General features: G+C 34.4%; 1 protein-coding gene across 2 annotated transcripts; it reads right to left on the bottom strand.

The window, feature by feature from the left end:
* Nucleotides 1–1,858: 1,858 nt before the first annotated feature.
* LOC129940692 (aldo-keto reductase family 1 member B1-like) lies at nt 1,859–13,022 on the bottom strand. Of its 2 annotated transcripts, XM_056049111.1 has the most exons (5): nt 12,803–13,022; nt 3,040–3,666; nt 2,759–2,967; nt 2,622–2,675; nt 1,859–1,907 (listed from the first exon to the last, which is right to left on the bottom strand). In XM_056049111.1, the coding sequence occupies exons 1-4, from the start codon at nt 12,875–12,877 to the stop codon at nt 2,630–2,632; spliced, it is 957 nt and encodes a 318-aa protein (XP_055905086.1). In that variant the 5' UTR covers nt 12,878–13,022; the 3' UTR covers nt 1,859–1,907; nt 2,622–2,629. The 2 variants fall into 2 exon arrangements, with proteins under 2 accessions (XP_055905086.1, XP_055905087.1); XM_056049112.1 differs by lacking the exon at nt 2,622–2,675.
* Nucleotides 13,023–20,220: the final 7,198 nt, after the last annotated feature.

Genomic DNA, 20,220 nt, shown 5'->3' with positions numbered 1-20,220 from the left:
TTACATTACATATACATTTAATACTAATTTGATGTCTGGAGTTTTTCCGGACATTTGGAAGTCAGCAAAAATCATACCACTTCCTAAAAATGCTGATCTGGGATCTGAATATAGACCTATCTCAATTCTACCCTATTTGTCTAAAGTCTTTTTGAGAATTTTACAGCGACAAATCAACGCTTACCTTACAGCAAACTCTTTTCTCACTCCAAACAATCTTGTTTTCGGAAGCAGCACAGCTGTACAACAAGCGCTGGATAAGGGTGATGTAACTTTCTTAGTCTTGCACGACTTTTCTAAGGCTTTTGACACTGTCAAACACGTAATTCTGTGTAAAAAAAAAACTTATGCAGCAGTTTAATTTTTCGGCAAGCTCTGCTAAGCTCGTTTATTCTTACTTGTCTAACAGAAAACAAGCAGTTCAAATTGGCGACTGTTTGTCTAGTTTTTTATCTTTTTCGTCCGGTGTTCCTCAAGGGTCGATTTTGTGTCCTCTACTATTCTCTATCTATGTAAATGAACTTCCAGGTGTAATCAAAAACTGTTCCTGTCATCTGTACGCTGACGACTTTCAACTTTATTTCAGTTGTCCCCTGGGACTTATTGAGCATGACTACTATTTCAAAATGGTCTCACTTAAATGGTCTTTTTTGAACCCAAAGAAGTCTAAATGCGTAGTAATCTCTAAAAAGATTCTTGATCTCTCTTACTTTCCTTCGATTTTGTCAATTGATTCATCCTCGCTTCTCATGTTTAACATCCGAACGTCAATTCTTTATAAACTCAGTCCGACTCTGGAACTCTCTTCCTCGCGCTATTACGGAAATCCAAAACGCAACAAGAATTAAAAAGGCTCTTAAAGATCATTTTTCACATAGCATTTAAAAACTTGAATTATTTTTTGCAAATGTATATTTCTGATACTCTAACTTGTTCTTTTTTCTTTTTTTGCATTACTTAGTTTAAATCGTGTATTATAAAATTAAATACAAATTGCTCTATCAATTTGTATTTTTAGCTTAAAACTATTTTATAAGATATTGTATCTTACAGTTAATAAGTATTCACGAATAAATTAAATGAAATGAAAATGTTCATGTTAAGGATAGCCATAGCTCCTTTAGTACCCGGTAGATATAGGGTATAGGAAATGCTCGAAAAGTTTCGATGGTTGTTGTCTATGGTTTGACAGTTGAGAATGCCAAACTTTTATTTTTAGTTCAACGTAGTTATCAAAAACATTATGGTCTACAAAATGCTCCTCAGGGAAGCCAGAAGTCCATTATGATTTGCATTTTGTATTGTAAAGAAATATGACTTATTTATTTTCCAATTTGACAAGGAGCCTTTTCCCAAAAATTTAAATACAATTATGCACAAAATAAAAAATAAATCATAGAAGAATAAAGTTCAGCTTTCAGTTTAATGAAAAAAAAAAACATTATCTACTGTCATTTTTACATAAGCTGACTTGACTTCATAAATTGAGGACATTTTTCTTGGCTAACATTCCAATCAACTTCCCAATGAAGTTGTCTTAATTGGAGGGCACTTTTTTGACAGTTTTTTTATTTCTGCCAAGGTATACTTTCGACGTTTTTCAAATTCATAATTTTTAAATATGGGACAAATTTTTTGAGGTTCTCAAGCTCTTAAAAATACACCGAATAAAAAATTCATAATTTTACTTTTAGTTTTCTTCTTTATTTAGAAATTTTAAATTTAAATTAACACAATTTATCTAAAACATACAAATGTATAATAATAATTAACTGATAGCGCAATAATAATTGTTATTGTTTTTCCAGTATGGAATTTTTATGATGGTAGTATTTAGTAAGTTATTTTTGTTGTTACAGGTCTAGAATTCATCAGCAAAAGGATAATGAGGATGGACTCCCTTAGCACTGTTAAAAAAAAGAAGAAAAAATGTATTTCAAAAATGTTTAAAATATAAAACATAACAAAAATGTAAACAATAAAAACAACAAATAAGTGCAAAAATATTGGAAAAGAGTGCAATAGAAGAAGTCGTACAATTTTTGGTAAAAAAACAGACATTTTTGTTGTTAAAAAACATAAACCAACTCCAATTAGTAAGTTTTTGAGCTCGGAGTTGAATGTCCCAATTGTTTTTGGGTTTTCCTCTTGAAGTATCAATTTTTGTAAGCGACTTTTGGTGGTCGTTGATTTCCTCCTTCCAGATCTTTATTTATTCCTAATTAACAACTACTATGTGCAAATACTAAGTTCTAAAGTGCATTAGCCTCTGGGGCAACATAAAAAGCAGCCATTACGTTCTAAGGCGGTTTCATAAGTAAACAAACAAAAATAATAAATAAAACTTAAAAATGATTTAAAATGAAACTAAATAATAATGAATACGATGTAATTAGTTATTACATCCCTAACGATTATGTCTTATGATTGTTATAAGACCTTCAAGTTCAAAGAGCTTTTGATTTCTTATCAGCTTCTAGCTCATATATTAATAAATAATATTGTTCTTATCAAAAACAAAAATTATTCAAGCATGTTGAACACAGAAAAACATAAAACAACAAAATAATTATGCAGAGGGGTTGTTTCAATTCAAACAGAAAACGAATATTTTTTCAAACCTTTAGCTTTAATATTCTTCGTGGAAGGGAAAGTGTGGATGTGCACCAGCCTCTCTATTTTTGTTTGCATTAAAATAATAAAATATAAATAAATTGAACTCAAAATAAGAAAACAATTTGTTTAAAAAGACACTCACTGTTCAATTGCAACAAAACGACCATTACAGTCGAAGCTGTCAATGGTCTTCTCGTCCTCATCGGTCAAATCGAATCCGAAGACATCAAAGTTCGAGGCGATGCGTGCCTTGGTTACCGATTTCGGGATTACAATGTTGCCACGTCTCAATTGATAACGGATCAAAATCTGAGCTGGTGTCTTGTTGTATTTCTTGGCAATTGCAACAATCTACAAAAACAAAACAAAAATAAAGAACAATAAAGAGAAAGTAAAGGATATAAGCAAAAGAAAGTGACAAACTTTTGGATCATCCATAAGAACGGGATCGCCAGGCTTTGCCCATGGCCTGTTTGGTGATCCCAATGGACTGTAGGCAGTTATGACAATGTTCTTAGATTTGCAGAAGTCCATCAATTTCCTCTGATTCAAATAGGGATGGCATTCAATTTGGTTTGTTGCCGGTTGGATGCGAGCCACAGCCAATACTCTCTCGATTTGCTTCTTGTTGAAGTTAGACAAACCAATGGACTTGCAGAGACCAGCATCGACAAGCTTCTCCATCTCCTTCCATGTGTCCACATAATCGACATCGGAGTACTGTGTCTTGCCATCAGGTGTCGATGGGAACAGAGATTCTCCTTCGGCGTAAGCCATTGGCCAATGAATCAAATACATATCGACGTATTTAAGACCGAGATTTTTAAGAGTTGTCTCACAAGCACCACGGACCAAGTCGGGACGATGGAAGGTATTCCATAATTTGCTGGTTACGAAGATATCCTCACGTTTGACAGCACCTTCGGCGATCTTGGCATTGACTCCCTCACCGACTTCGTGTTCGTTTTGGTAGACATGGGCACCGTCAATGTGACGATAACCGATGTCAATGGCATCCTTGACAGCTTGGGCGACCTCACCTGGAGGGCTCTAAAAAGTGTTAAATAAAAAAGAAGAAATGTAAGTAAGAAACTAAATGCACTTAGAATAGACTTGTTTATTTTTAGTGCGAAGTCACAAAATCTTTGTTTTGTTTTTCACACATTAGCAAGTGTCTCTTTTTTTTTCTTCTGAAGCGCGATATTTTAAACCCCAATTAGCTTTTGCTAAATTTATGACTGTGTTTTTGTACTTATTCCAAGGGAGTGTATATTTTTGATAATTAGAGCCGAGATAATGACAATGAGGTTAATCTTCAATGGAAATCTTCCGATTTAATGTGGTGTTCATTTAAGCAAAGGAAAACTATCATTATCACAATTTTCAGATAATAATGAAAATCACACCCCATTTTCACGCAAACACGTAATAACTATTCTCTCAAAGCTTGAATTATGAATATTAAAATGTTTATCACAGTCTTTACTATAATTTTGATAAAATGTGAAATTGCTTCAATAAAAAAACGTTAATTGGCAGATTTAGGGAAGGAAGAAGTTTTATTTGCTTTTTCTCTACCCTGCCCAGTTTTTAAAGGTATTTCTATAAAAGTTTTATGACCATCACAACTACGACCTTTATTTTATGTGAATGGTAATGAATTTAGTATTAAGATAGGCTTTTGTAGATGCAACCAATGTTTATGGTTCAGGGAGGGTTTTATAGTTTGAAGAAATTGCTTAGGAAGCTTTTCTGGTTTTATTACCTGTTGATGTTGATTTAATTGCTAGGTAGATAAGGGTGGAGTAATTTAATTAATGAAGAGGTTTTTATCTTTTTAGGTTTTTAATTATTAAATCTATTTGTGGTTAAGTTAGTTTATAACTAGGCAAGCAAACACATTTTCTAAGAAACGGCAAACTTAATATGTTAACTTTTCATAAAGAATGTTTATTTTAATAAAAATTGTATGCATGCACATAAAAGTTCAAGACAATAAACATCTTGAATTATTAATTCCAAATACCTTAATGGCATTTTATTCGAGGAATTGTCTCTAAGAGTCATCAGTTTACGAGAGAGAAAACGTTTTGTTTATGTTCAGTTCGTGTGTAACGAAATATGATACGATAAATGATTTTATTTCAAATGAAAAAAAAAGCAGAATTTGCTTTCGTATAAGAATGAGTCATTTTTATAAGATAACGAGGCTCTAAGATCTTCATGTAAGATATTTTGGGGTCGGTCGATAGAAGTGTCTCCATAAAGAAAAAAGTATGCAGATGAAGTTTTTTTTGGGATTCGTCTAATTCATCTTTTTTTATATTTCAAAGGGCTTATTGCCTGAAACCCAAATTCTTTAGAGAGCAAAGGGATATTTATTGACAAGGAGATCTATTTCCAAAAGTTTTGAGAAGAGATGGAATTGTTAGCTTTTTTTTATTATCTGGGAGACATTATCAAGTAATATTATTTTTTGTTTCAGCCTCGAGCTTTGATTTCATATTACCTAGTTGCAATATTGTTTTTTTCCAATAAGAGGTTACATTTTAAATAAAACGCAATTTGGGCATATTTAAAAATGGAACGCTATACAAACGCAATTTAGCTATTGGCACAAGTTTAAATAACTTTAAAAAAATTAAGTTTTAATTGCTAGTTTCGATCTTTGGAATAGCCCATCTACTAATTACATTAAAGCGTATTTTAATATAAAGACTTAGATATTAAGGATGGAGCAACCAAAAGTGAAACCGTGGGAGAATTCACATTTATTAGTAGCCAAGGACTGTTCGTTATTGACATTTGTGCAGTCTCGTCCGACTGGCTAAAATTATGTGCAGACTTCAAAGTGAGTGTAGCAAATTTGTTTGCTCATTTACCAATACAAGTTGAATTTATGTTTCCGGTTGAAGCTCCACAAAGAATTGCAAGTAAATTTCTCAAGCTCAAATGGAAAGAAAATAATGATCATCTTTACAAATATCGTTTAAATTACAACTGCAGTTCCTTGCCTTTTTCATCAACATCCGACATTGAACAATTAGACAAAATAATAATAAATGTGATTAAAAAATCAGCTCTATCTACTCAATAACACTCATTCATTAATTTTACGAAATATATGGTAGAATAACTTATCTTTTGTGTATCTGAAGCTTTTTAGATCTACAGATGCCTTTTTTTCAAAAATATCTACCTTCGGGTCAACAAGGAATACAAAGCCCTGTGTGCATCTCAAAGAAAAGAGTACTTGAAACATCTAGATGAAAAGATATCGGAATCTAAAAATTCAAAAACATTCTTCAATAACGTCCGTGAATTTTACGGTCGTAATCTAAATATTTTGAACATTCTTGGAGCTGAAAAGCTAGCAGCGCATTTTAAGACTCTTTTGTCGGCTGAGGTTAATCACCATACTTTTTCTTATGCTTTACCCAACGTGGTAGTTGATGAATTGGATTGTCAAATATTTTTGTCTGAACTCGATTCTTCACTTCATTAGATGAAAAACAATAAAGCTCCTGGCTTAGATAGAATTCCAGTAGAATTCAACAAAAATAGCACAGTTCAATTCAAGAAATACCTTCTATCATACCTCAACAGATTATACAGCGATTTTTATGTGCCACACAACCTAAACAAAGCAGTTATTTTTGCAATTCACAAGAGCGGCAATGCCAACCTACGAGAAAACTACAGAGGAATTTCTATTTGAAGCACTTTGAGGAAGATCCTTACTTCGATTCTATACAAAAGGCTCACCAAATGGATCGAAGAAAAAAAACCTTTTAAGTATGTTCCAAGCTGGTTTTCGGTCGGGCTTTTCAACCATGGATCAAGTTTTTGCTTTGACAAGTATTGCTAGAAAATTCATTGATAAAAATAAAAAAAATTCGCTTGCTTCGTAGATTTCAAGGCAGCATTTGACAAAATTAACAGACAGGCTTTGCTGTACAAGTTTTCAACGATAGGAATCTCCCGTAAATTTTTGACCATGTACTCTAAATTTCTTGCTTCATCTAGTACATCTTTATGGGATGGAACGGACTTCTCAGAATGGTATGAAACAACTGCTGGTGTTCCACAGGGCTGTATTTTAAGCCCATTACTTTTTGCTTTGTTTGTTGAAGACATTTGTGATATAATTAAACTTCTGTTATATGCTGATGACATAATACTACTCGCCGAAAACCCTTACACTCTGCAAATACAAATAAACAGGCTGAATGTATTTTGCGAGAAATGGTGGTTAGTCATCTATACAAGAAAGACAAAGGTGATGATTTTTGAAGCACGTCAAAGGAGAAGACAACCCGACGAAAAATGGTCTCTCAATAATGTAAACATTGACGTTGTGCATGAATTTAAGTACCTCGGTGTTTCAAAACATGCCAAACAACAAAGTAATGAAGCAAAACTAGCCTTGAGTATGATGTGGACTAGGTTCTTTGCAAACCAAGATATCGATCTCGCGTCAAAATACCGTGTTTTTCATGCAACGGTCAACACTTGTATGTGCTATGGTGCCCAGGTTTTCGGCTTTATACATCTCGAAACGTTTGAATCGGTGCAGAGATATTTCTTCAAACGATTATTCAGACTACCTAACTCAACGTCTAACTATGCTATGTATGTGGAATCTGGTATAATGCATCTGTACATAAGAAATCTAAAAGCCAACTATGATTACTTGATAAGGGTCATAAGAAGAAATGGAACAAGTCTTCACAAGTCCATCATGACAAGACTTTGAAAACTAACGCTTTTTCATTCAAGGGCTGGAATGAACTATCTCATTCTGATGCAGCTCATTTTCATGCAGCTTATCTATCGTTATTGGAGTCAAATGTTGATGAATGGTAGGGTATATTTTCGGAGATTACTGCGAAAATAGACGAAAAGATTTATAAACAACATCTATCCAGAGCGAATTCAACATTGTCTAGGAGCATTTATAAGAATCTGAATCACCAAATTTCTTCAGGAATGAACTATTTTCGTAATAAATACTCGGCTGAAATTATAAGCTAAATATTTAGAGCACGTGTTGAAGTTTTTAACTTATACTTTATGCCTCAACGAGCAGATTTACCCCAAATCTGTTGGCTTTGCAATAGAAGAGAAAATGATGATATAAACCATTTCATTGCCATTTGCCCAATACTGCAGGAAATCCGCCGACTCTATTTTGATGAGAGCTTCATTTCCCCAAGCAAACTTTACAAAATATTAAACGGAGGTCTAGGATGGTGTAAGTAGGTAGGTAGGTAGAAATGGCGATCTCAAGGCAACCTAGCCTGAGATCCAATTAGCGCTGTAGTGCGTCGTTTTGAAACCAAAAACTCGTTTGACCTTTGATTGAAAGTGATAGATTGATAGAGAAGCTTCATAACGATTATGTTAGAGCCATTTTGTCGCATTGAGAAAAAAGATTAGGTCTCTAATCTTTGTCTTAGATAGCTCATCGAGTTCTTGAAAGAATGCTTTTCCAAAACATTTCATTCTGGTGTTTGCCAAAGCAGGACATTTGCAGAGGAAATGGATTATGGTTTCACTTTCTCTTTGGTCACTACAACTACGGCAAAAGGTGTTGTAAGAGATACCCAACTTCTCTGCATGAACTTCTATAGGCCAATGTCCGGTACAAACCGCAACAATCCTGACTATGTCTTGCTTTGGCCTGCATAGAAGATCGTTTGTACGGGTTTTATTATAGGTGGGCCATATCTTCCTAGATATAATGCAGTTGGGTAATTTTCGGTTTGATTCAGTTTGGTAGATAGAAAAGATTTTACCCTTCATAGCACCAAGAGGATGTTAACCATTTCTGCAAGTGAGCTATGAAGGGCCGATCCTTGCCTGGCTAGCTCGTCAGCCCGTTCATTTCCCACGATACCACTATGGCCCGGAACCCAGATCAGGGTGACGCCGAGGTTAATATTCAGGCTCGCAAGCTCACCGCGACATTGCTGGACCAATTTAGATGAGGATATGGCCGAGTTAATGGCTTTGACAGCTGCCTGACTGTCTGTAAGGATGGTGGACTATACATAATTACTGCAAACACGTATTAACCTTCCGCAACAGTTTCGATATTTAAATCCTTAAAAAATCCAGTTACTACAGTTTAATGCATCCTATTTTTGTGTATCAAATCATTTAAAAATTGAAATTTTTGCTAATAAAATAATTCAAAATTGTTAATACTTAGCATTATTAGCAAAATTGAGTTAATGCCCCATTATAATTTTGGAAGCTAAGTAAATAAGCATAATTTTTGTAAACAGTCTTGAAAAGCCTTTTCATCCTCAACGTGTTGCTGTTTGGTGTGATTTTTGGCTGGTAGTCTGATAAGCACATACTCAAGGTGGTTTTAATACCTTTTAAAAAAGGGAAGAGTTGGAAAGGACGTCTTGATGTACATTGGTTTTCAATTCTTTAATATTGCAATTACTGGGAAAGACAGAGTTTTTAGCGATTCCACATTCGCGTAGTACGGCTAAAAAACGAAACTCTGTACTTACCACTACAGCCGAAATTGAACTCAAGAGCAATCTTATCAGAATTTTTAGAATTTCTTTTACACTTGCGCCCAGGATAACTTTCACCACTGAAATGAATTTTACCATTGAGTTTTACTGACCATGACTATGGTAAAAATAACTTTCAGAGAATGTGAATGAAACTCATCTTTTTTGCATTTGGACTAGTTATGGTATTCGCCTTAAAGCTTTGTCGCAGTGGACTAACAATAACATTGGCCACTCCGTAATTCTTAGGTAATTAGAATCAATTCCAAAGCACACAGACTACACCATCCCCAAACTGAAAATCGATAGAAATTTCCAGATTTCGGTACTTCCCAGACCATTTTGGGAGGATAGAACTTTCCTGGAAGATGAGTCAATTCATTTTTATACAGATGGGTCAAAAACAAAAGAAGGGGTTGGTGGAGGTGTGTACTCTGAGCGACTGAAATTAAGTCTCTCATTTCGTCTTCCCCATCATTGTAGCGTGTTCCAGGCGGAACTTTTGGCGATAAAAGAAGTTTTGTCCTGGCTTAAAGAAAACGTGATATCAACATCTGATATCCGTATTTTCTCAGATAGTCAGCCCGCTTTCAAATCTCTGGGCTCTGTCTCTACAAACTCTATAACAGTCCATAGCTGTCGATCATCTCTAATGGAGATGGCACAACAGTTTAATATTCACCTTTGCTGGGTGTCGGGCCATCGTGACATTCCAGGTAACTTTAAGGCAGATGAACTCGCCACGAATGGTACAGTGCAGTCCATCCTAACACGTTTGGCACACACAGGCATACCAACCGCTACTTGTAAATTGTTGCTTATGCAAGACACTAGGCAAACACCATCACCTCATCACGTGTCAGGTCACTAAAAACATCTGGCCAAACGTTCGAGGTGCATGCTATCTCTAAGAAGATCGCATATAAGCTCGATAATAGGTATCATAACCGGACACTGTCTAATACGAAAGCGGCTAGGCGTATTCTTAAATGACTTTTGCAGAAACTGTAAGAATTACCTAGGAGAATTTTTCTTTAACAATCTAAACGATCTAAATTATATCACCATAATCAGCCTTTCACGTTTCGTAAATACTAAAACTGGTTCGATTGAGCTTAGGAGGAAGCCTAAAGATTCATGTGGTACCACAAAGGGCCATTCAACTGGCCTAAGTGTGTCCGTGGTATTTTCCAAAAGTAATTTTGAGAGTGTACTACGACTGTTAGAATTATTGCATTGTTGAAAAATACTTTACTCCAAAAATAAAGAAAGAACAAGAATTACAATCTTTCCTGGTACAAAGTGGAGTTAAGTTTAATGTATATTATGAAAAAGAGAAGCAATATTTCATTAAATGGCACTGATGGTTTCGACGAGTTGTCATGTGTAAAAAGTTGCTTCTTTTGAAAAAATTATTGAATGGAAGGAGAGACAAATAAAGGCTGGAGATAAGTGGGTCGAAATTTTTAAGTTTATCATTACAAAAATGATACAGTATGAAAACATTTCAAAAATCGTAGAGCTTTGTTTATGGAGACTGAAAAAAGGTGTGTAATTTTTATGTTTGTTTTGTTTATTACCGATGAGTGTTCTTTTTTTGTTTATTTTATAAATATACCTAATAATACTATGTTTATTAAATTATTTTTATTATATTATATTTATTTACTACTACGCAATGAAATAAAAAAAAAATTGAAAACTGGTCAACATTTTGCATTTTTTTTGGTGCTGTTCATTATTTTGTCTCGGAAAATATGGTCACCCAAAACAATCAATTGGATTAGAATTGCAATAAAAATGATAAAGAGTATCGGAGACAGAACAGAGCCCTGAAGCACACCAGTTTTCAGACTTAAACTCATGAAATATTACTTTTACTGAATGGTAATCCAATGAAGGAAGAATTAATTTTCATTCATTCATAGGCACGCAGTGTCGATAAGAGAACCTGACATCAAGTTATATCAAATGCTTTTAAACCTAACATGTAGGTTTACTTGTTAAGATGAATGGATTTCATTGTCAATTTATGATTCTAGATTTTGTATGTACAAATTTGGATTATAATGATTAGGACGACAATAATTTTTAGCAATACAGCAACTGCCACGCAAGCAACGAAACAATCGCACTTTTGCAAGAATCAATCTTGTGATTTAATGAACCTTAGACTTTTTTCATTGTTATGCAACGTCGAAGAAAGGGTTTAAATGATTGCCCCAAACCAGTTTTAGGATATTTTAAAAATGGAATTTGTATGGTTCTTGACGACATGATAAGTCAAATGTGAGAAAAGACAAGTCATCGAAAAATTCTGAACTCTCAAATAAATTTTGAATATAAAAATAAAATCTCTAATTCGAAAATCTTATGCAGTTCGCAAATCATCCAGATCCTCGAAAACAGCAATGAGTTTGACATGACCTTAATACGAACACCCATGGCTTGTGAACACTTCAAATGGCTTTAAAAAAAATTGCTAACAATTTCAGCGTTATGAGCTCCTATCGATCAAATGAACACTAACGCTTTTGTCTATAACCGCAAACACAGTGTTACGTTTTGACGGTCCTGGAGGAGCGTGTAGTGATTAGTACTGGGGGCTGTTTGGCCGTCGGTTTTGGTATTATTTCTGAAGCTTATTAACCTCGATTTGAAAATGAAAGATTCAACATTTTCCATTCATTTTCAATATACCTATGACCATCTCCTATTTGCAATCAAACGAATCATAGATTTTTTCTAAACGATCTAAATTAAGTTGCTAAACCGATTTCTCCTAAGTTCAAGGTTAAAAGGTAACAATTTTTATAAAAATGTAGCTACTTCTCAATATTAATAATTAAAATAAAAAATTAAGAAAACAAACATTTCGATGATGTTGAAAGCGGAATCGAAATCAAATACAACTTGTCATCCCATGAACTACCAATCATTATCTTATCAATTAAAGTTTCTTATCAATAACAAATTGTGCATGTTTTTAAATTGTTTAAAATACAATATATTGACCATTCAAACAAGCTTTACCTACAAAATTAATAAAAGTTTCAAACATCAAATAAGAATACGTACATAATTGAAAATAATTCATTGAAGGAAAGGTAAATAGGAATCTACTCTGGACTCTTTTAGAATATTATAAAGTTCCATTTCCTTGATTGTCCATAATTGGAGAATGCTTCTCGAAAACGCTGCCTACTCCAAATGAATAATGCATTAGTTCACAAAGTACTTAGAGACTTAGACTCAAGTTACGTCACTAAATAGCAAATTACAAGGGTAATTTTCCACTCTACTTTTTGTAGTTATAATAAAACAAATAAATTGATAATTCATAAAAATTATACGCCACTTCAGCTAAATCCAAAAAACTACAAGGGTCTAGAAAACATTATTTGTTTTGCAGGTTTAAAATAAAACCTAAAGTTCTAGAAATTGACAGTGACCAAGGTCGTTTAATAAAATTTCAAATCAAATGAACACGAGACATCAAAGAGCGATGCAAGCAGCATTCACAGATCGCAGATGTAACAAGAATAATAATCACTTTTAGATTTATTTATAAAAATAATTTATGAAACTATCTTGACGTTCACACAGCTTAAAACAATTTTAGATAAATTATACAAAAGTTGCTAAGTACTTACACCCCAAGTTCCCAAACCAAGAATAGGCATTTTGTTGCCATTGTTTAGGACAACATTTGGTACTTTGGAACTCATCTTAGGATTCTTTTGATTTGATAAACAAAGAGAATTAGATAATAATTTAGTTAGTTTTTCTTTTTTTTTGTTAAGAACACGACACGTCTTTGATTCGATTTGTTGCTTTCAGAGAACCACAACCGGTAAAAAACTGTTAAATAATTATTTAATTCGCGTGCTTTTAAATGAAAACATAAGCAAACAAGAGAAAATTGTTGGTGGAGCTTTTTTATTTGATAGATAGGAAGGAGCTTTTGGAAGATGACGTTTATGAATGGTATTACGTTAAGTTATGGCTTTGAGTGATGCCACTTTATGTGGTTAATGTTATTTATCAAGTTTAAAAAAATTAAAATATTTTCCTGTGGAATTTAAAAAAAATCAGATAGGAATTTTAATTTTTAAAGATTGCTATTTCCTCTGACTTTTAACATGACTTTTTGTTAAAGTGAGTTTTCCAAAAAAAAAACAATTAGTCGTATTTGTCAAAAATCCCTTTCAATGGGCGAATATTTATGCAGTTCATAACATTTTTTAAGGCTCAGTTAAACACTGCTTAAAACCGTATTTAAAAAGCTTACTTACATACTTACTTAAGGTGGCGCTACAGTTCTGTGTGAAATAGGGCCTCAACCAACATACATTTCCATCTTACTCGGTCCCTAGCTAGATGTATCTGGTTTCGCGCTCCAAGTTGGGTGAGGTCACTTTCTTGTGCGAGCCACCTGATCGGCAGTCTTCCTCTACTGCTCTGTCCTGTGGGTGTGGATTCGAAGACTTTCCGGGCCGGAGCATTGGTTTCCATGCGCTCTACGTGACCCAGCCATCTTAGTCGTTGGACTTTTACCCTTCTGGCTGAGTCTACGTCGTTGTTCACCCCGTACAGCTAGTCGTTCCATCTTCTCCTCCACTCCCCTTCGATGCATACGGGACCGTAGATCACACGAAGAACTTTTCTCTCGAAGCGAGCCAAGATGCTTTCATCCACTTTTGACATAGTTCGTCCTTCTGCACCGTATAGCAGAACAGGGATGATGAGGGTTTTATATAGCTAAACTTTTTTTCCCTCGAGAGTGGTCTTTGCTACTCAATTGCTTTCTTAGACCAAAGAAACAGCTGTTAGCAAGAGTTATTCTTCGTTTGATCTCAGCGCTGGTGTTGTTTTCTGCGTTTACAGCGGAGCCGACTATTTCAAAGTTACGTCTGTCGATGGTGACGTATTGACCAAAACTCATTACCGTTAAACCAATTTTTGCCGCCTCTACCTCAATACTCACAAAAGCCCCATTGACATCACACTGAGTTCTTCCAATTATGTCAATGTCATCAATATATGCTAGTAATTGGAACAGACTTTTGAAAGATAGTGCCTCTAGTGTTGACGTGCGAGCTCTGCACTATCCTTTCAAGCACGATGTTAAAAAAATCACATGACAGCGCATCACCCTGTCTAAAACCTTTTTTGACATCGAAAGGTTCTGTTAAGTTGTTTACAACATTTATGGAGCAGCCTGAATTCTCCATGGTCATCCTGCACAAACAGACGGGTTTGGCTCTATACAGCTGGTCCCTAAAGATGCTGTCATATGCGGCCTTGAAATAGATGAAAAGATGGTTAGTGTCAACTTAAAGTTCTTGGGTTTTTTTCAGGATGTGCCGTAATGTGAGTATTTGATCGTCTATACACTTTCCTAGTCCAAGCCCACACTGATAAGGACCTATCAGTTTATTGACAATGGGCTTTAGACGTTCACATATTATGGCAGAAAAGATTTTGTAAGCTATGTTATGTTGACTGATGCCTCTATAGTTGGGTATCCTTTGTCAGTATCGCGCATGCTTTCTTCTGACCATATTATCTCCAGCTGGTGCTTTGTACCCGTAGCATGATGGTTAGTGCTTTGGACTGTCATGCCAGAGGTCTTGGGTTCGATCCCTGCCTATGCCATCTAAAGTCTTTTCACGGGTACTGCCTCTTGCAAGGAATTGACAAATTCTCCAAGAATAACTCTTGTCATGAAAAAGTGCTTTCTCAAATTAGCCGTTCGGATTCGGCATATAAACTGTAGGTCCCCTCCATTCCTGACAACATTATTCGCAGTTCGCACACAGGAATGGTTGGGAGTTGTAAGTCACTAGGCCCTGGTTCACAACGGACTGTTGCGCCACCCAATTTATTTATTTATTTTTATGGTGCTTTGAAAAGCTTGGCATTCAAGCCATCCACTCCAGCGGCTATATTAGACTTCAGCTTAGATATGGCAATCTTTACTACGTCTAAGTCGGGAGGACGGGATTGTTGAATACAGTCTGCAGAAGTGGTCCTTCCATATCCTCAGCATTGACTGCGGTTCCGCTATGATGTTTCCACTTTCGTCTTTGCAGACTTCGGTACAAGGTATATGGACTTGTGAATTCCGTTTCAATTGCTTATAAAACTTTTGAACTTCATTCCTGCCTTTAAATCTCTCAACATCTCCTACCGCACGCTTCTCATGCCCTCTCTTTTTCCTTCTGTGAAATCGGAGTTCCTCTCGCCTCTTCTGCTCATAGAGCTCATGAGCAGCTCTCCCTTTGCATGCCTGTTGTTTGGCTGCATTTGCCTGCCGACATTCCTCATCAAACCAGGGGTTCTTTGTTGGTGGCTGCTCTGATTGCATCTTGGCACTTTTGCCACTGGTTTTTGATACATTGTGTTGGCGGCAGAGAACTTCGAGAGAGGTTACTTGTAACTCGGTCGGAAAAGGATTCGGCGATCTCTGGCGATTGTAGCCGTTCGACGTTGTTCCTTTTCCCAGCACCTCCCTGTTTTGCCTTGGGTCTGGAAATCCAAAGTGCTACCTTGGCTACAACGAGGTAGTGGTCCGAGTCGATGTGAGCTCCTCGGAAAGTTCGTACATACATGATGCTGGAAGCGTGTCTGGCGTCGATCGCAATGTGGTCAATCTGGTTGACGGTAGATTGATCTGGAGAAGTCCAAGTTCCTTTGTGGATGTTAAGGTGTTTAAAACGCGTACTGGCTTCCATGATTTTTCTCCTCGCAGCAAAATCTATGAGCCTGAATCCGTTGTCGGAAGTGTTGTCGTGCAGGCTGTTCTTCCCGATTATTCCACTAAAGATGTTTTTCCTTCCTAGCTTGGCATTAAAATCGCCCAGGACTATTTTAATATCGTAGCTAGGACACTGCTCATATGTTTTGTCTAAGAGCTCGAAGAACATATCTTTGGTGTTGTTGTTTTTCTCTTCTGTGGGGGATGCGGGCATATAAGGCTAATATTGCCGAATTTACCCTTGATGCGTATGGTCATGATGGTCATTGATGCACCTATACCTCTTTTTGCCCGGCCCATCCCATCGTATTTCCTGGATGGTGGTGATGTCTGCATTATAGCAGTCTAGGGCCTCCGCTAATTCTTCGGCCGAACGTGGTCTGTTAAGGGACCTAACATTCCACGTGCATATCCGAAGTTCGTTGTCCTTAATTCGTGTTCACTAAGTAGTTCAACCTTACTGGAACTGTAGACGCTACCGTTGATTCCATCTCGGGAATTCCTTCGCTGCCGTCTGGATAAGGAGAGGTGCCTTAGTGGAAACACCTCTCCCCCTCTCTATCGTTTGCTGTCCCCAACAACTTTCCACTGGGATTGGAACCCAATCTCCAGTTGAGGTACTAGGCACCCGATATTCACCACGGGGAGGTGAGAGTAGGAGTTGATAGACAGAGGTTGGTTTTGAGAAAAACCTGTGGACGTTTGTGTCCTCTTTAATGCAAATGTCTACCATTTGAACACCATTAGGTTATGCTTGAAACCAAATTGAACTTTTGCGATAGGCTTTCATGATCTTAATTTAAATCTGATTCCAAAAATCGTTTCATTTTTTGAGGCATGCATTTTTAAATTTCAAAAGAAACATAAATGTTTAAGACACTTAAAAGCTATTTTAATTAATAGATTAGTTTTTTTTTGTTAGTAAAATTTGTTATGGTTTTCCATACTTATAATCCCTTACTTTATTATGCCGTCGAAATATCTAAAGTGTTGGAAAATCTTCATAAGTTGTTAGATTTCTCCTGTCTCACATAAATCTTGAAGAAAAATTAAACTATTTACGATAAAACAGTTTTAACAGAAAAAAGGCAAAACGGTTTAAAACAATTAATTTTTTTTTGTAAAGAATCTGCCCTTTAAACTAAGCTACAAAATCAAGTTTATGAAACATATTGCAAAAATATAAAAATAATGTTGAAGCAAACTAAAGGTTGAAACAAACAACACAATGTATGTTTTCAAAACCACAAAAGCGTTCAAATTAAAACTTCCCAAAACTCGAGTCAAATAAAGAGTCTTTACTTCAAAAATCATCGCACATAGCCCTAGTGCCCCAACCTGAGTGCATTTAAAAAAACATTAAACTAATAAACTGATTATTTCATCAAACTAAAGTTGCATAGTTTTACTCTATTTAAAACTTGGAATTCTAAACTCGCAAACTACCATCAAACTTTAACTAATAACATTTCTGCCTTAAATAAATTTTACAAGATCGAACTATGTCGAAATTGACAAATGATTCCCTCAATTAGTTACTCATTGGATTAAATAATCGAATTAATGGGAGATTATGCAAAGGGTCCGCCATCTAACGTGTTTTTTTCAACTAATGCTAATTTCGTGAATTTGGGGACCTCAAAAGGGCCATTTTTGAAGAAATCTTTCTTAAAGAATTTAGAGTTTTTGTAATGACTATTTTGTTCATAATTATATTAATAAGTGTTTAGCTTCTTCACTCATCAAATAAATTTTGGACTTCGGTTCAGGCCTTAAAAATGAAATAAGGGGATCTGACGATATAATGAACACATGCAGGACATCTTCGTTTGTAGCCGCCATTAAAATTTTCCTGCTATTGTTTAATCGAAAATATCTGTAATCCTTATTTCGGCTCTCTTGAGCCTCCTCTCTCTGACTTCTGACAAGGTACCAATGGGAAGTTAACAAAATTCTATAATTTCCTTTCCATGTAAAAGGATGTTATGAACACATGTATTACCAAGGATATAATTTAACAACAATAGTCGCAGTTTCAATAGAATAGAGTATTCTTGAAACTTTCCTACATCGATATAGTGATTACAACAAATAACCTCCAAAATAGTCGCCAACGCCTTATTAAATTTTTATCAAGTTTAGTTTTATTTGTAGTTTAAAGCTTACATTATTTACATAACTTAAGAGTTTTAGAATTTTATTCTTTACATCTCTAATATCTTTTATAAATTTATGACAAAAAATTTTAACATTACAAAAGAAAAAAAGAGGCTGGGATGCGACCCACACGGATAACTTCCCATCCCGTCTGTCGATTTGTCTTGCTTAAAAGTTTGTCTATATGTACTCATATCAATTTTTACCAAATTTGCGTACTATTTTTTGTAGATTTTATTTTTTATGAAAAAACGGACTGTTGGATTTTTATATAAAAATTACTGAATATCGAAAACAATATTTTCTGTGAAATAAAATAAGTTTGAAGCCAATATTTTTATTTTTTGAAAAGTTATTTGAATCGAAAATCAATTTTTACCAACTTTTGTTAATTTTTTTTTAGATTTTTATTTTTTGTAAAAAAAACTGTCAGTTTAATTTTTCTCAACATTTTTCAAAATATTGAAAACAATATTTCTTGTAAGATAAAATTAGTTTGAAGCCTAACATTCAAGTTTTTGAAAAGATATCTGAATCGATATTCAATTTTCACCAACTTTGAGTAATGTATTTTTTAGATTTTTATTTTTTATGAAAAAAAACTGTCAGTTCGATTTTTATCAGATGTCAAAAACATTATTCTTCGTTGCACAAAATTGTTTTGGAAATAAAATCATATTTTAGTCGTAAAATTTTGGCGGTGACAAATTTTTTTATTCAGTTTTTTTGATTTATAAAAAAACCGTTATATTGATTTTTTTCAAAAAATATACTTCTTTAATATCACGTTACAATATATTATATAAACTTTAATTCAAGTCTTTAGCGTTTTTGGTTCGTAAGATATTTAAGGTTAACTAAAATGTACACCTTTTTTCAAACTGCTATGGTAAAAAAACCACCCACGCAATTTTCTTGAGAGCCCTTTCTGCATCTTTCTGTCTTATTATCTGTATAACAAAATTTATTTGAAGTAGATATCTCTTCTGGTTCTTAAGCTATGGAGGACGAAAAAAAAAGTCGCGAACGTACGGACGTACGAACGTACGTACACACGCACGCACAGACATCTTTCTAAAATTCTTTTATTTCGACTCTAGGGACCTTGAAATGTAGAGAAATGTCAAAATTTTCAATTTGACAAATCGGACCCATTACAATAACTTCCTATGGGAAGTTAAAAAATGAGATTTCACTTAAATTCAAACTTGTTCATTCCCTTTTCCTTCTAAAAATTGACAAATAAAAACGGTATAAGAAACTTCATAAATGTTTCATATGTTACAATTATTAGAGTAACACATTAGATGTCATTATTGTCAAACTTGGAATCATACTAAACTAACCTCTTTTTTCAATTGATAAAAAAAATTCCCCTTGCCTCTTGTAAGGAAATTTTTATTTCTTATCAATATGACACAAAACCATTTTATACACTAAATTTAATAGAATTGTAATTAAGGTCACCTTCCTGTTAAAAAAAAAATCGTGTGTCATTTTGACGTATGTAAGTAGACTTAAACTGATAGCAAGGTTTGATTACGTTTTTGGTGATCTATCGAAAACAGTTTTGACAGCTGGCCAATTAGAGACCTCGGAGATTTCGTTTAAAGACTTGACACCTGTAACCCTCTGAGCCAAGGTGTATCCAAAAACAAATACAAATTGTTTTCAGAATTTGTCTAAGATTTTAAAAATACCATCCGAACAAACAAAATTTTACAAATATGTTAATTAGTTGAATTTAAAAAGAGAAATATTATTTTTCTATTCACAAAACTGAAAACATGAACAACTATATAGTTCGTAATGAAATGTAATTAAGTCCTATTATTTTAATATTATAATAAAAAAAAACAATCATGAAATTTATAAATAGAAAATCTTTTTAAAAAAATATCAGATGATTAAGATGTTAGACTGCAAATATTAATAAAAAGCCTAATTAAGTACTGTTTGTTTAAATTTTTTGAAACAAAGCGTATTAACATCGTCTATCTATCTTTCAACACAATTTGGTGGGCTTTATAAAGAGGTATCATATAATAATGCATTTAATTAGGTTTGGGTTTCTTTCTTCAGCAGTATTATAAAAAGAATTATTAAGCTTTATTTTGTATATTAATGTTATCAATTTTTAAATTTATCTGTGCA

The sequence above is a fragment of the Eupeodes corollae genome, chromosome 1, assembly GCF_945859685.1.
Source record: "Eupeodes corollae chromosome 1, idEupCoro1.1, whole genome shotgun sequence".
Classification (NCBI taxonomy): domain Eukaryota; kingdom Metazoa; phylum Arthropoda; class Insecta; order Diptera; family Syrphidae; genus Eupeodes; species Eupeodes corollae.
This window is presented reverse-complemented; position numbering and strand designations above follow the sequence as displayed.